At 42.1% G+C, this 14,016-nt stretch overlaps 2 protein-coding genes across 2 annotated transcripts; both read right to left on the reverse strand.

The window, feature by feature from the left end:
• Nucleotides 1–1,601: 1,601 nt before the first annotated feature.
• LOC119288866 lies at nucleotides 1,602–4,909 on the reverse strand. The gene is made up of 6 exons (XM_037568380.1): nucleotides 3,339–4,909; nucleotides 2,913–3,114; nucleotides 2,648–2,785; nucleotides 2,388–2,531; nucleotides 2,083–2,289; nucleotides 1,602–1,956 (listed from the first exon to the last, which is right to left on the reverse strand). Exons 1-6 carry the CDS (start codon nucleotides 3,509–3,511, stop codon nucleotides 1,786–1,788), a joined length of 1,035 nt encoding a protein of 344 aa, XP_037424277.1. The 5' UTR covers nucleotides 3,512–4,909; the 3' UTR covers nucleotides 1,602–1,785.
• Nucleotides 4,347–9,137, reverse strand: LOC119283489. The gene is made up of 9 exons (XM_037563018.1): nucleotides 8,401–9,137; nucleotides 7,391–8,292; nucleotides 6,534–7,074; nucleotides 6,363–6,434; nucleotides 5,917–6,238; nucleotides 5,257–5,841; nucleotides 5,029–5,143; nucleotides 4,827–4,917; nucleotides 4,347–4,643 (listed from the first exon to the last, which is right to left on the reverse strand). Exons 3-9 carry the CDS (start codon nucleotides 6,612–6,614, stop codon nucleotides 4,347–4,349), a joined length of 1,563 nt encoding a protein of 520 aa, XP_037418915.1. The 5' UTR covers nucleotides 6,615–7,074; nucleotides 7,391–8,292; nucleotides 8,401–9,137.
• Nucleotides 9,138–14,016: the final 4,879 nt, after the last annotated feature.

Here is a 14,016-nt window from a genome sequence, read left to right on the forward strand (position 1 = left end):
TCGGTGGCGGAGGGGAGGCGCACCGTTCGGGGACGTCATGGCGCCGGCCATCTAGCGCCACGGGGGGCGGCGCTGGGGGATGCGGCTGGAGGGGGGCGGCGCCAGGGGATGAGGCTGGAGGGGGCGGCGCCGGGGGAGGAGAGGAAGGTGGTTGGTGGTTGGGAATTGGGGGAGGCGTCGGTGGTGGAGGAAGAGAGACGGAGAGGTGGTCGAGTGGTGGGCGTGGGGGCATTTTTTTTCTTTTTTTTTCTGTTTGTGTCGTTCGGATCGGGTAGCCAGTGAGTAGGGTGTTATCAGAATAAGCTTTTAGGTGTTATTAGAATAAGGTCTTAAGAGTGTTATTAGAATAGACGCACCCTATATATATAGCACTTGTAAAAAACATGTCATTTTTTGCATGTAAAACTATTCCACTCTCTTACACTTTCAGAATTATGCAATTAGCTCCCCCCCTTCCCTCTCCTTTCTCATCATGTTTTTTTAAAAGGTCCAGTTAGCATGAGTGTGTTGCTGCGGTTAGCATGTAAAGATCCTCAAGACAATAAATTCCTTGAAAATACCCTTACAAACTTGGGTGCATGGCTACAATTAGCATGCATAAAACTAATCATAAAAAAGGCTTCAGTTATCTCCCGTAAAATAATGGAGTTAACTTCATGCAGTAAGTGCAGTTAACTAGTAGTCATCCTAACTAGTAGTTTAGTTGCTAAAAAACATTTAGTAGAAGGAAAAAATTGCAGTTAACTTCCTCCACGACATGAAGTTACCATCTTCAGATAGTGCAGTTAACTACCTCCATGATAGGCAAGTTAACTTCACTGTACAAACGTTTGGCTATAAAAACAAATCATGCAGTTAGCATGCTGTAACTACGTCCATTAGCTTCCTCTATAGCAGTTAACTTCACTCATTCGTGCACCTAATTGCTTAAAAATAAAATAAAAAAGAAGTTACCATTTGAAAACAGTACAGTTAAGTTCCTCCTTTACAGGAGGTTAGCACCTTTACAAAATGTAGGTAACTTCAATATGTGATTACCTTTTTTTGTTACTCCACCGTGAAGTTAACATCTTGAGACAGAGAAGTTATATGGCAGTTTGCCTCCTACACAATTACGTTTCGGCTATATAACAAATATTGCAGCTAGAATGTTGTAACTACATTCGTTAGCTTCCTATGTGGCAGTTAACTTCACGCACTCGTGCCCCAAGTTTTCTTAAAAATAAAAATAAAACGAAAGGTGCCAATTGAAACAGTGTAGTTAACTTCATCCTTTACAGGAAGTTGCCATCTTTAGGCAGTGCAGTTAGCTCCACTATGTGGTTGGCTTTTTTGTCTCATAAACAAATGCACTTGACTATACGATAGTCTTGCAGTTAGCATGCTATAACTACGTCCGTTACCTTCCTCCTACAAATAGAAAAATGGTTACCTTAACAACTCCAAAAATTTTGGCCCCCCCCCTACAAAAATACTTCCTCTCGACTAGCAGTTAACTTGCTCGGAAAACATTTAGTAGAAATCGAATAAAAATGCGCTATGAAGTGCAGTTAACTTCCTCCACAACATGAAGTTACCATTTTTAAGATAGTGCGCTTAACTTCAATGTGTGCTTTGCTTTTTGTCTTCACAATTAGCAAAGCAGTAACTGCAACCATTAACAACATCCTCAATAGCAGCTAACTAGATGCACGAATGTAAACTACACATCAGAGCAAATACTTGCATGTGCATAATGATGCAGTTAGCATGCTTGCTACAAAATACAGAAAACTGACAAAACTTTCATAAAAACACATCCACATATTCATCTACTTGCATCGCTGTCCTGCGACTACGCTTGTAACAACTTAGCAATGTCAACCATCTCCCGCAACTACTGGTTGCGCCAAACCTCATTACTAGGGTGAAAAAGAACATAAAAAGGCACTCCGCCTTCCAGTAGGCAGAATGTGGCTGCATAAAAACAAGATTGTTGTGTCAGTTAGCATTTTACTATATCTGATAATAAGAAATGGAAATCAAGACAAAAGCATGAAAAACAGTTAATTGAAAAAAAAGAAATGATCCAGGAAAAATTACATCGCGCTTCTTCACTTCCTCTACTAGCTTGGTGCCATCGTACGGATAAGCAACTTTTAACATGTAAAAGCCGCATTCGTTAACCCCTTGCTCTGGCGTTTTTGCATAGCTACATCTCTCTGCCAGATGTTCCCAATGGGGCTGCCTTGAAGAGTTGTATGCAGCTTCGCCATACACCTCCTTCATCAACAACGACATCCTGGATATCTGTGCAAAACAGAAAAATTTAAGACTTGCAAATACTTTAAAGAACAGCGCACACGTGGAACGTAAAACATGAAAAAAGTGGAAAAAAGACCACATACGATTTCAACATGTTCTCCATGGAATCTGTTCCTTGAAAGGTTACGCCGAGTGTATCTCCACGAGTCATGGATATCCAGGGACTCACGATACTTATTCATAGTATACAATGTGAAATGATTCAGATTCCAATATGGGAGCATGATCTGTCAACATGCAAATTTGACGACAAAATAGCCTAGCAAGTTAGCTACAATTTTCTCAGCAGTTTAGATGACCACACTAACCAGGTAAATTGGCAACAAAAATGGCTTGCACTAACCAGGTTTGCAGCGAGCAGGTTCTCTTTAATGTATAACTTGAACTTCTGAGCAGCAAGTTTAACATTGAAGGGCGGCCTCGGGACCTCCTGCCCATCTTCATCAACTGGCTGATGGTATGGATCAATCTCCAGAAGATACTAGCAAAGATAACAAACACATGTTGAGAATTTACGATGATCGGTGAGCGGGTAAGGTGGGGTGCGCCGGCTAAGCCGACAAATGAACATAGAAAAAAAAAGAATGATTCATAATAAATCACCGTACATTTATCACATACGGGCTGAGCAACACCCTATCTCCAGATTTATACACATGGTTGCACTCAGGGCTACCCTTCCAATAGCTCATCACAAGATCCATCAACTCAGTATTGATGCAGCCAGCGGGACCAAAGCAGGTAACCAGATATTTAGCATCAACTATAAAATCATCGCCAGTTGGAGGAGTGCACTTAAATAGAAGGACCCTATGGGGACAAAAACAAAAAGGAAAAAAGATCCATGAAGTAGCACCAAAACAAAAATGAAAAAAGAATTTTGAAAGAAAAAACTTGGATTCACTGTGCATATTTGTCAAGAAACTCCTTGCTAAGTATTAGGTCCAATTTTTTTTGCAACAACCACAAATGGAAACTTGAACGGCTAGAGAGCACGCACACGCATTCTCAGCCTAGTTGATAGAGAAACTGACCTTTTATTAGACACTACAAATGGCTCCTCCACTGATTTGCTCCTCGTGAACACTGTTCTCTCACCGCGCAAAACAAAATCATCATCATCACTCAGAACGAGAGGTGATTTCACTGCCACTTTGATAGGACTAGCAGCTCTGGGCCACAAACACTTTTTAGGTGCCGGAGGCATAAAATAATCATCATCGCTCTCCACACCACGATCCACAGCCTTCGGGATAGCACAAGTCGCCCCTTTGATTTTGATTCCACACCGCCCTTCTTTACTTTAACAGTTTGAACTGACTTCAATATGTCTTCATCCGATATTACCTGAATTTCTGGCGTCTCACATTGGCTCTCGAACAAACTAAATTCAGGCTCGTCCAGCCCAAGATCTGCAACACAAAAACCAAAAAAAGAAGGGCACACGAGGAAGATACTTGGGCGCGTGGACAAAAATATAGAAATGGGCCTTGTGCTGAGAATAAAATAGGACGACCACAAAAAATGCAAACCAACAAAAAGCAAACGAAAAAGAAATGCAATACCTCCAGAATAACCTAGCACCTGACGAATATTAATGTCAAAAACCCCACAAGTAATCCACCTGTACAGGGTTTGAACCCTGACCATAGATATAAAACACATGTATGAACTTAGCTTAATGAATCCGCATGGATTGACCATGCACGCAGGATATAATGATAAAAGCATTAGCTAAGATATTTCAGTTAACTTAGAACACTTGCCCAGTTAGTTCACACAGACCTAATTTACAGACATGGAAAAAAATGAGCATATAATTAACACTATTATGGCAGTTAGGTTTAATTTTGGTTGAGCAGATTCGACAAAAGTTAAAAAGACAACAAACAAAAAAACAGTAAAAACGATAATTCTAATCGTCAGTTATATTTAAAAATAGATAAAACACAAGCTACACGTAAAAGAAGAAGCAAAAAGATGTATTACAGGTTTTCCTGCCGCGGCACAACGACGTGGTGCAAACGGAAATGGTAAATGTTTCACGAATCCAACTTCTTCTTGCGATCAGACGAGCCATTCCTCCAAAGCTGCTTGATGTTCTTCGCCATCCTGTTTATGACCCTTATGCCACTCTCACTACCAGGGAGGTGCCAAGAGTCAAGCAGCTCAAAACGATGATGCTTAATGTTTAACGCAACACCACAATAGTGCCCCGCACCTTCCTTGGTAGCTGGAGGGTCAAAGACACCAAATAGTACAATGTCTTTCTTACCCAGCGGCTCATCGGCATAGGCAGAGGAAAACCTGATCCAGTGCCTATTATCAAAGGACCCCTTCTAGATAGATTGCTGCAAATGAAGAAACATCTCTGATAGCAATAAAAAGCTCATGAAAAACAAGAAAAAAATGAACACTATAATAATGTGTATAAGATCTTACCGAAATATGAAATGGAGCCACCATCTTAGAAGAATTTTGGTATTTCGAATGAAGAAGAAAAAAAATCCTACAATAGCAACCGCAGTGTTCAGCATGCCACCAACTCTGAAAGACTCAGCAACCTGCTTAACAGTTGCTTTGCAAAACGCATTCTCAAACAGTACCTCATCCCTAGTATTGAAAAAAACACACGAAAACCTTTTACCAAAGGAAAAAAATAAAAATGTTGGCAACAAATCAGAAACGGGGGAAGGACGAAACACAATGATGTTTGGTACATACTTTTTATTCTTGTTTGTCCTTAACCTCATAACAGCAAAGTATAAGTCCTTCATGCGTTGCACCGCTTCCGGTGTAGCCGGGGTTTGCGTAAAACTGGAGACTGTTTGAGATGAATCTATAATAAAGGGCAAAAAAGGTTGGCAGTTAGCAAAATGATACTAAACAGTTAATAAAAATGAAAAAAAGCAAACAACATATACACCAAGAAAGCAGCAAGAAAATCGCTACCTATCTCATTTACTGACAATCCCAATTCATCACTATCTGTCTCCTCGGAAGCGCCATCGGCACCAACTTCATCAACGTTGGGTTCAACTTTAGGCTCGGGCTCAGTACTGTAATTACCACGGAACGCAGCTTTTGAAATTATATCTTTCAACTTCGTAGCAAACCCCTCAGGTACTTGTACAGGAATCCCAGAAAGTGTTGCAGGAGCAGATGCACCACTATCAACATTTGATTTATCTATCACATGAGACACATTTAAACCACCTGCGTCCTTGGGGCCTGCTACACTAGCATGAGCATCACCACCCTGGTGGGAGTCCACAACTACAGCATCCTTCGGGAATTCAGAAACAACAGCTGGCTTCGCGTCCTTGTTCGATGCACGTGCTCCGTCAACAACAGGGACTTCGCACACCGGAATAGAAAATACATCTCCTCCGGCTCCAATGCTTTCAGGCATAGGTGTATCCTTCATCTCTTGTTTTCCTTCACAACTTGCTGCATGATTCACACCATCACTAAGGCCATCCATTACAACCACACCCGCACAAGCACCTTCAGGCGCCTGTCTAGCATCAAGCAAACCTGAACCACAATCAACATTGTCAGTGACAAAATGGCTTGAATCATCTGAAGCATAATCTTTAACTTCTAAAGCACCTTCAATCGTAACTAATGAGCCACCTTGACAATCAAACCCAACTTGCTTCCCTTCAGAAACGTCAACACTACCAGCATGGGATTGCTGCCCAAGTTCTGGCTCATTAGATTTGTCGCAATCACCTTGGGTTACTGGCTGGTCTGGTGCAAAAACTCCCTCCGTATAATCAACATTGTCATCAACACCATTGCAACCCCCATTAGAATCACCATTGAAACAGTCATCATCAATGACATAGTCATCACTAAAATCATGCGGAGGAGATTCAGCAGGGGGCTCTTGGTTCTCATCTTCATCATCATCTGACGCATCAACAAAAACCTGAAAAAAAACATGCACGTATTATGTTGAGGGGGATAAGGTCAGCAGTTAGCTATCTCGTACGAGACAGTTAATCACCATGCATAAAAGATGGAAGAGAAAAAAAAGGAAAAGATCACCTCACCTCCTCACCCAGTTGACCAGTATAATCATCGTCACGTACGGGGGCAGACGCATCATTCTTCTGCTTGCTAATCTGACTCACAATAAGGTCAGTAGTTAGCTATCTCGTACGAGACAGTTAATCACCATGCGTAAAAGATGGAAGAGAAAAAAAAGGAAAAGATCACCTCACCTCCTCACCCCGTTGACCAGTATAATCATCGTCACGTATGGGGGCAGACGTGTCATTCTTCTGCTTGCTAATATGACTCATAATAATACGAGCATCTATTTCAAAGCCTTTGCATATCGCATCTTGTTTCTTCTTCAAATGGTTAAAAGCGGTGCGAATGTGTGATGTCGCGCTCCATAGACTACCAATGATAGCAACATCACGCTCGTAGCCTCCTTCATTGATTCTTCTCTTGGTCCATGGCCTTCAGGGAAAATGCCAGCAATGCAGCTCAGACGATCAAACGTCGTGGGAACTTCAGCAGCCAACTCATTCACCTTCCGTAATAAGTCATCAATCTTCTCAAATACACCATCATCTTCCATAGCGTTACTAGATTTTTGTACTTTAAAGGCTATATCTTCATTCTGACTACAGCCAGCCTCATCTTGTGCATGTTGTTTTCGAGCGCAGGTATGGACATGAGCATCAGGAAAGCTGTGATCACGACTTTGCCCAGGGAAACTTGCTGGAAATATGCAATCCGGTTACGGGATTTCCACTGAGCACATGTAAAAAAACAAAAAACTGGTGAGTACTTTGGATTAAAAAAATGAAGATAATGTTAGCTGAAGTTAAGAATAAGGCTTAAGCCAGTTAACTATCCGTAAAAATCTAAAAACAAAGCAGTTATGAACATAAATAATTTAAACAAAGGGGTTAAAATAATGTTAACTTCCAACGAAAAACATTTTGAGAGATAGCAGTTAGCTCCACATAATAGGTGAAGTGAGCTAAACTTTATACACGTAAGAAGACTTACTAAAAAGACAATTACTAAAAATAGAAAAGCACACATATAAGTTGAAAAAACTCACCCCAAGTTTTCCAAAAACATAGCCATCCAAAAATTTCCCACCCTTCTTTATAATGTCCTTCAAGAAAATTGAATTCAGCACCTTGTCTGTCAGGAAATTTGCACACGGATTCTGCACATGCATCGCAGACACGCCCTTCAGTAGGCAACAATCAAGATACATAAGGACTAGCACTACTCCACAACCTTCTGGACCTTCTTGAATGATATTTGGATCTTGCTATCCGATAGCTACACGCTTTATCTCATCCACTACTAACTGGAAAAAATACATCGTTGCCGTATCTTCAAAAACAATACCATCTAGAATTGCCGCCTCCCTGCCTACACGGACATCAGGACCTGGGATATTATCTTTGAGAAAAGGATTGCAAAGAAAACATTTACAACAAGTGCATCCTTTGACTCATCGACTGCAAGCTACTTCAACGCCGTCCTCATGTCTTTCGTGTCAACCACAAAAGCTTTGCTGGAACCCAACTCCGCCTTAAGTCTAGCCATTGACTCGTCATGGCCACTATCAACTGGCCTGGGAGCTGTGTCATCACCCATCGGGAACCCAAAACACTGATGCACGGTTTCTCTGCTGACTACAAGAACTTTATTAGGGCCACAGTCAATGCGCATCGTGGCCATGTCAATATTCTTCATCAAGTGACACATCAGAAGGCACGACACATTGCCCTTCATAACCCAGTTAAATACACTGCCAAAACCAGCCTTACGAACAATATCTTTATGTCGTGTCTCAAGCAGAGCAACTGCCTCAGAAACCTCTCCCAAAGAACAGCGAACAGTTACATTAATCCTATCGCAAGCACCAGCATTTGACGCCGCGGACTTTGCCGGCTTCTTCTTTGGTCCACTCCCAGCAACCTTGGGCCGACGCTTCCTAGAAACAACCTACCAATGGAAAATGGGCGAAAAGAAGGCAGTTAGCATGTAGAAAACAGATCCGTTATTTACCAAAAAACGAAAAAAGAACAAACAAACATAGATTAGAACATATACATTATTCCCGTCGAGCCCAATGCCATCAACAGAAGGACCTCGACAACCACCTCCAGCCTCTGAACCCTTGAAAGAAACATGCTTTCCATCAAGCTTAACACTAGGATAGAAACGATCAACCACTGGACCACTGGCAATGCGTGGACTCCGATGCAAAGATGGATCAACAATCTTACTGGCTATGCCACTGGCGGGATGGGTGCCACGAAGTCCATGCTTAATCTTTGCAACAACTACCCTGTGCTTCCCTTGGCTAGAATATACTACAGGGCCGCCTTCACTCACCGAACCCACGTTTGCAGTTACATTAAGACTAGCAGAGACATCCAGTGATGTGCCAACTTGCACACAGACTCCAGCACATGCATCTAGAACATGAGAATTGCTGGTGACATTTGAGGAATCAACTACACCTTTGGGGAGCCTCAACCGCTCCTTCCTCTCATGAGCATCAACTTTCTCTGGAAAAAAATTCTGCTTCTCTACCTGCCTTATCTCCTCATTCCTTAACTGTTGTGAGACCATACAATCCTGTGTAACAATCTCATTGCCCATGACTGACTGCGATTGCATATCGCACCACGCTGGAGTCGGGCTGCATGAAATATTGTCTCCATCGGAAGCTCTACATGGTTCAACATTGGGAGGCACACCCATGTTGCACGGTAGTGGGGAATTTGGCGCAACATGCTCGGCATTGATGTCACGGCAAGAATGCATGATCAAATTGTTAACATTTAGCGACGAAATACCTGCAAGTTCCAGAGCAGAAAATGCACCCGAAAAAACAGTTAGATAAAAAATATAAAAATACAACAACTCAAAACAGCAACCAAAAAATGAGGAAAACTAAATGAATACGAACAAATTCCAACAAAAAACATTCAACACTGTCAGCACCGATATGAGGAGCGCAGATGACACCATCGACCTTGCACGACTCATTTATTCCGCTGGCATTTGCCTTGCTATCAACCATACCACCCCCTCACCTGCATCCCCATCACTACCTTCGCCATTAACTAGTGACACCTTGGCCAAAGCTACCGCAACAGCATCAACTCCTACTCGCATATTTAGACATGTATAGGAAAAATTAACAAGAAAAATTCGTGATGAACATACACACAGAAAATTAAAACAAAAAGTAGTTAACTGCTTCCATGTCTGAAGTTATGTGCAATTAACTAATATATGATGACTAACCATTTGCACAACCAGCACCCCTTCCAATCAAACTCATCCTGAGGAAAACAAACACCTCACACTCCCCACCGCCTGTACATGCATACAAAAAACGACCCCAACTGAGATATAAACTTAAGACTGAAGAGATGACGCATAAATCAAAAAATGGAAATTAATCAAAACAAGTATCAATTGCCCCACAGCCATAGTACAAAGGTGAATTCGGGAGAACTAATACTAATACACACCCACCCAACCACTCCTTCCCGCGCCGAAAACCTTAAGAAAACATACCTGAAGAACAGGCGAGATCCCATTGCAGATCCAACGGCGAGGATGAAGTCGACTTCCACCGCGCAAGGAAGAAAAAACACGCCGTCTCTTGCTTCCGATGAATACCACCGCCCAACGGCCGTTTGGTTAGGGTTAGAAGTGATCGTAGGTGACGGCGCCGCAGCGTCTACCCTAGGGCGAAGGAAGGAGTTCCGACGAGAGAAAATAAAGACAGAGGGTCGTAAATGGAGTAGTTAAGACAGAGAGTCCATATGAGACGGCGGTGGTAACAGTCAGACAAGTAAACGAAAATGACGCATAAAAATAAAAAGCCCATATAGGCCCACAAGCACACACGCTTGTTAGCCCAACCCCCTCTCCCCTCCCAGTTATCCCAAATGTACCCCGCCAGTTTGCTCAACCTAACTAATCAAAAGCTGATCATCCATGTCTGTTAGCACAAAACAAAATACTAGCAGTTAGCTTGCGCTAAACAAATAGATACTACTCGTAAAAAAATGATTTACAAGTTAACCCAGTGAATCTATTGCAGTTAGCCAGACAAAAAATCTTATAAAAAACATATGACTTCCATACTATATAAAAAAAGAAAGGAAAAGAAAACCAAAAATAATTTATATAGATATTGTTGGGGGCGTGCCCCCCCACCAATCCCCCCCCCTCGCAGTCAGCCTAAACATACCCCGTCAGTTAGTAAACAAAAAAACCCAATCACTTGCAGTTAACTCATACTTACCCCCCCAAACAGCCCCATGGCGGGCAGTTATCTCTGCTAGCTAACACAAGGAAAAAATGGACACTCCCTAAAGGGCAGTTATCTTATATTAGCTGTTGCAGTTGAAACTATATGCTCACTTGCGACAATTTACACAATACTTACGTCCAAAAAAGAAGACAGCAAAATTATATAAAAACACGTGGAGGCAAGGGGTGGATATATAGCAGTTAGCATTATAATTATAAAAGTTAGCTCAATCTGATAAGGCAATTAGCTAATTCAGTACAAATGCACACAGTTATCTCATACTTCTCAATCGGTTAGCCTATGTAAAATATGGCAGTTAGCTTCGGCAATCCTTGATTGCAAAAAAAACTATATAAATATGCTCCTATTATAATGAAAATGCAAAAATACACTCCCCAAAGCATTTATCTCTGCAAGCTAAGGCAGAAGAAAAAAAATGCACACTCCCTCGAGGTAGTTATCTTATATTAGATGCCGCTATTGAAACTAAATGCTGCTTTGCGGCAGTTAATGCACACAAAACACCATATTCTGTCTAGTCAACAAAGCCCTTTTCAGCAGTTATCTTTAATAGCTACCACACTTAGCTATGAACACTCCCTTCCAGCAGATATCTTTGCTAACTAAATCCTTGCGTGAAAAAAAGAGGACATACTATTTAAAAGTTGTGTGTCAGTTATCTTTACTAGCTACTGTAGTTACTAGTGAACACTACCTTCTGGCAGTTAACTCATGCAAAATCATTTGCTGTAGTTAGCTTATTATTACATGCCGCCGGTTGACTCTGTTTTATTTCTGCCCGCGCAAAAATGAAATCCCCAATGCAGAAAAACAAAAAATTATGCAAAACTAACTGCCATAAAGACCCGTATAGACCTAATGATACGACATTGACATGAGATTGCCGACATAAGCTTGCATATGGAAGGTTTCCCACGCCCCACAAATAGTCCATCTACAACGGACCGAACGACAAGTAATCCACAAAATCCAACGACCCGAATGGCAAATTGAGCACCAACATAACAAAACTAAATCGTACATACGTCCGCGAATCAAAATCATGACACAAAAGATGACAATTATGATGCATTATGACACTCAATTGCTAATTCGTCTAAAAAACATAAAATGCAAATGAGACCCTCTCAATGATCAAACTCGCAAAAAACGCGCTCAAAATTACGCATGCACGTGCTAAGTTTGTGCAAAAATCATATTACACCTGAAACATACCGATTCCTAGCAGTTTCGACTACGGGATCAATCGAGACAGAGAGCATTTCTCGATTGAAAAATAGCGACGCGAAGCAGTTAGGTTTGCTTTCTCAGTGCAGTTAGGTCTTGTCTTCCCAACAGTTAGGATGGGTTTCTGAATAGCTTATTCAAGAATCAGTTGCAGAATATGTGGATGTTGCAGAATGGTTTATCAAAAAATTTCTTCAAACGTGACCTTCCCACAACTCGCGTCAGCTGTCGTCAAGATGGCCAGATTATTGCCGTTGTCTCCCTTGAGCTCTTGCCGTCAGATTCCTCACAGTCCTTGACAATCTCCAGTTCGTCGCCGCAGTAGAGGACCATCACTAAGTTACAGTACAGATTTGATTTTTTTTTCTTCCACAATCCAGTTCTTAGCATAAAAACTTGCGCATTATCTTGCCACATGTGTACAACATCTATCCATTGATCAAATTAATAGTTTTTCAGATTTGAGCGAAAAGGTTAGGGTTAGATTCGCACTGTCTTCACTTCAGACTAGCCAAATGGACATGCTTCAATGCCACCGAGTTGACTTAGGCTATTGCACAGAGCACATCTCAGTTTGACCAAAACGTACTCAATCGATGTCACCGAATCAGATTTGTTCCATGTGCACCTTAGAAAAACCGAGTCATACAGTCTGTGCCGCTGAAACATGTGACCAAGTTTCTGTTGTTGCCTTGGAATTTCCAAAGGAGTTCACTCGATGAGACCCAATAACAGAGAAAGAAAACATATACTTGACTTTTAAACTCAATCGTTTTGACAAAATATCTAATTTTTTGTCCTCTTCAATTCTCTCCCCACCTATTCTATTCATAAGGTCAGCTTGCCAAGATGTCAGGGTTAGATGATAGTCAACACAAACTTGAGGATATGTTTAGTTAAGTGCAAGCACTAGTCCTGAGAGGAGTTCCAGTTCAGATCCAGGAACACCTAGCTCACAGGGTTTCCCCCAGCTGCAACCTATGCCAGGAAGAGAAATAATTCATATGAGGAGGACTCAAACTTTATGTATGATGATTCAACTTCCAAGAGGAAAGTTGTGAGCAAGGAGTATGGTACTTCTGACGAGGAGAGAGAAGTTGCTCAAAAGGTGCCAGCCTCCACTGGAGCAAGGAGAGGAATTACTTTGACACATACTTATACATGTAGCTCAGCTCAACAGAAATCAAAGTCCATGCCCAAGAAGCAAGCATGGAAGAAAATAGTGCATGTGGTTGGTAGACCAACTTCCATGTAGGAAGACCCCCAGGTTGAAGAAGAAGAAGAAGAAGAACAGGAGGAGGAAACTCAAGTGGCCAAGCCATCTCCCAAGAGGGAAAGGAAGCTTATGACAGATGCAATGCCTAATACTACACCTCCAGCTGCTAAGCCCAAGACTGCACCAAAGGCCAAGGGCGGGACTACAACAAGCATTGTTGCATCTCAGAAGAAATAGGACAAAATGTGTCGGGTACCCGATCCTAAGTCACACCGATCTAGCATGTAACTCATCATATCACTTTGCGGCCTCACACACGGTATTCCCAGGGTGCCACCTTACCTGGCCCGGGACCGTTTGCGCCTTTTGGCTCACGTATATGATAGTGTCGCTAGCATCCATATGACAGAGAACCCGAGCCGACATGACTAGTCGTAAACCCAGGGTGGCACTAACTTACAGGGACATGCATACATGACCCAACAATGAACGTGTCGGTCATCATCGAGTGAATCCGAGCTGTAGCAGCTGGGCTACCATGATTCTAGAGAATCTGGGCTGTAGCAGGCTAGCAGGACTCTGGTAGACACTGCATGACATTTCCCCGAAGGGACAGACACATGAACGAAGAAGGACACATGCTGGCCAGCCTAAGTGTTCCGGAGCCGTAGCAAGCTACCATGGCTCAGTGGAAGCACGAGGAGACATTTCCCCATAAGCAAGGCTACCAAGAATAAACAACTAGGTGTCGGATCCCACACATAGCAATACACATTACACGTACGCATAACATGCAAGTATGTGCTGTACAACATGACATCACAACATAACTCAACAACTCATATTGATAAAGGCCTAGAAGAGCCAGCATAGCATTATATTACAAACAGGGGTCACATGACCCATCATTCAGAGCATACAAGCA

The sequence above is a fragment of the Triticum dicoccoides genome, chromosome 4A (assembly GCF_002162155.2).
Source record: "Triticum dicoccoides isolate Atlit2015 ecotype Zavitan chromosome 4A, WEW_v2.0, whole genome shotgun sequence".
NCBI classification, from domain to species: domain Eukaryota; kingdom Viridiplantae; phylum Streptophyta; class Magnoliopsida; order Poales; family Poaceae; genus Triticum; species Triticum dicoccoides.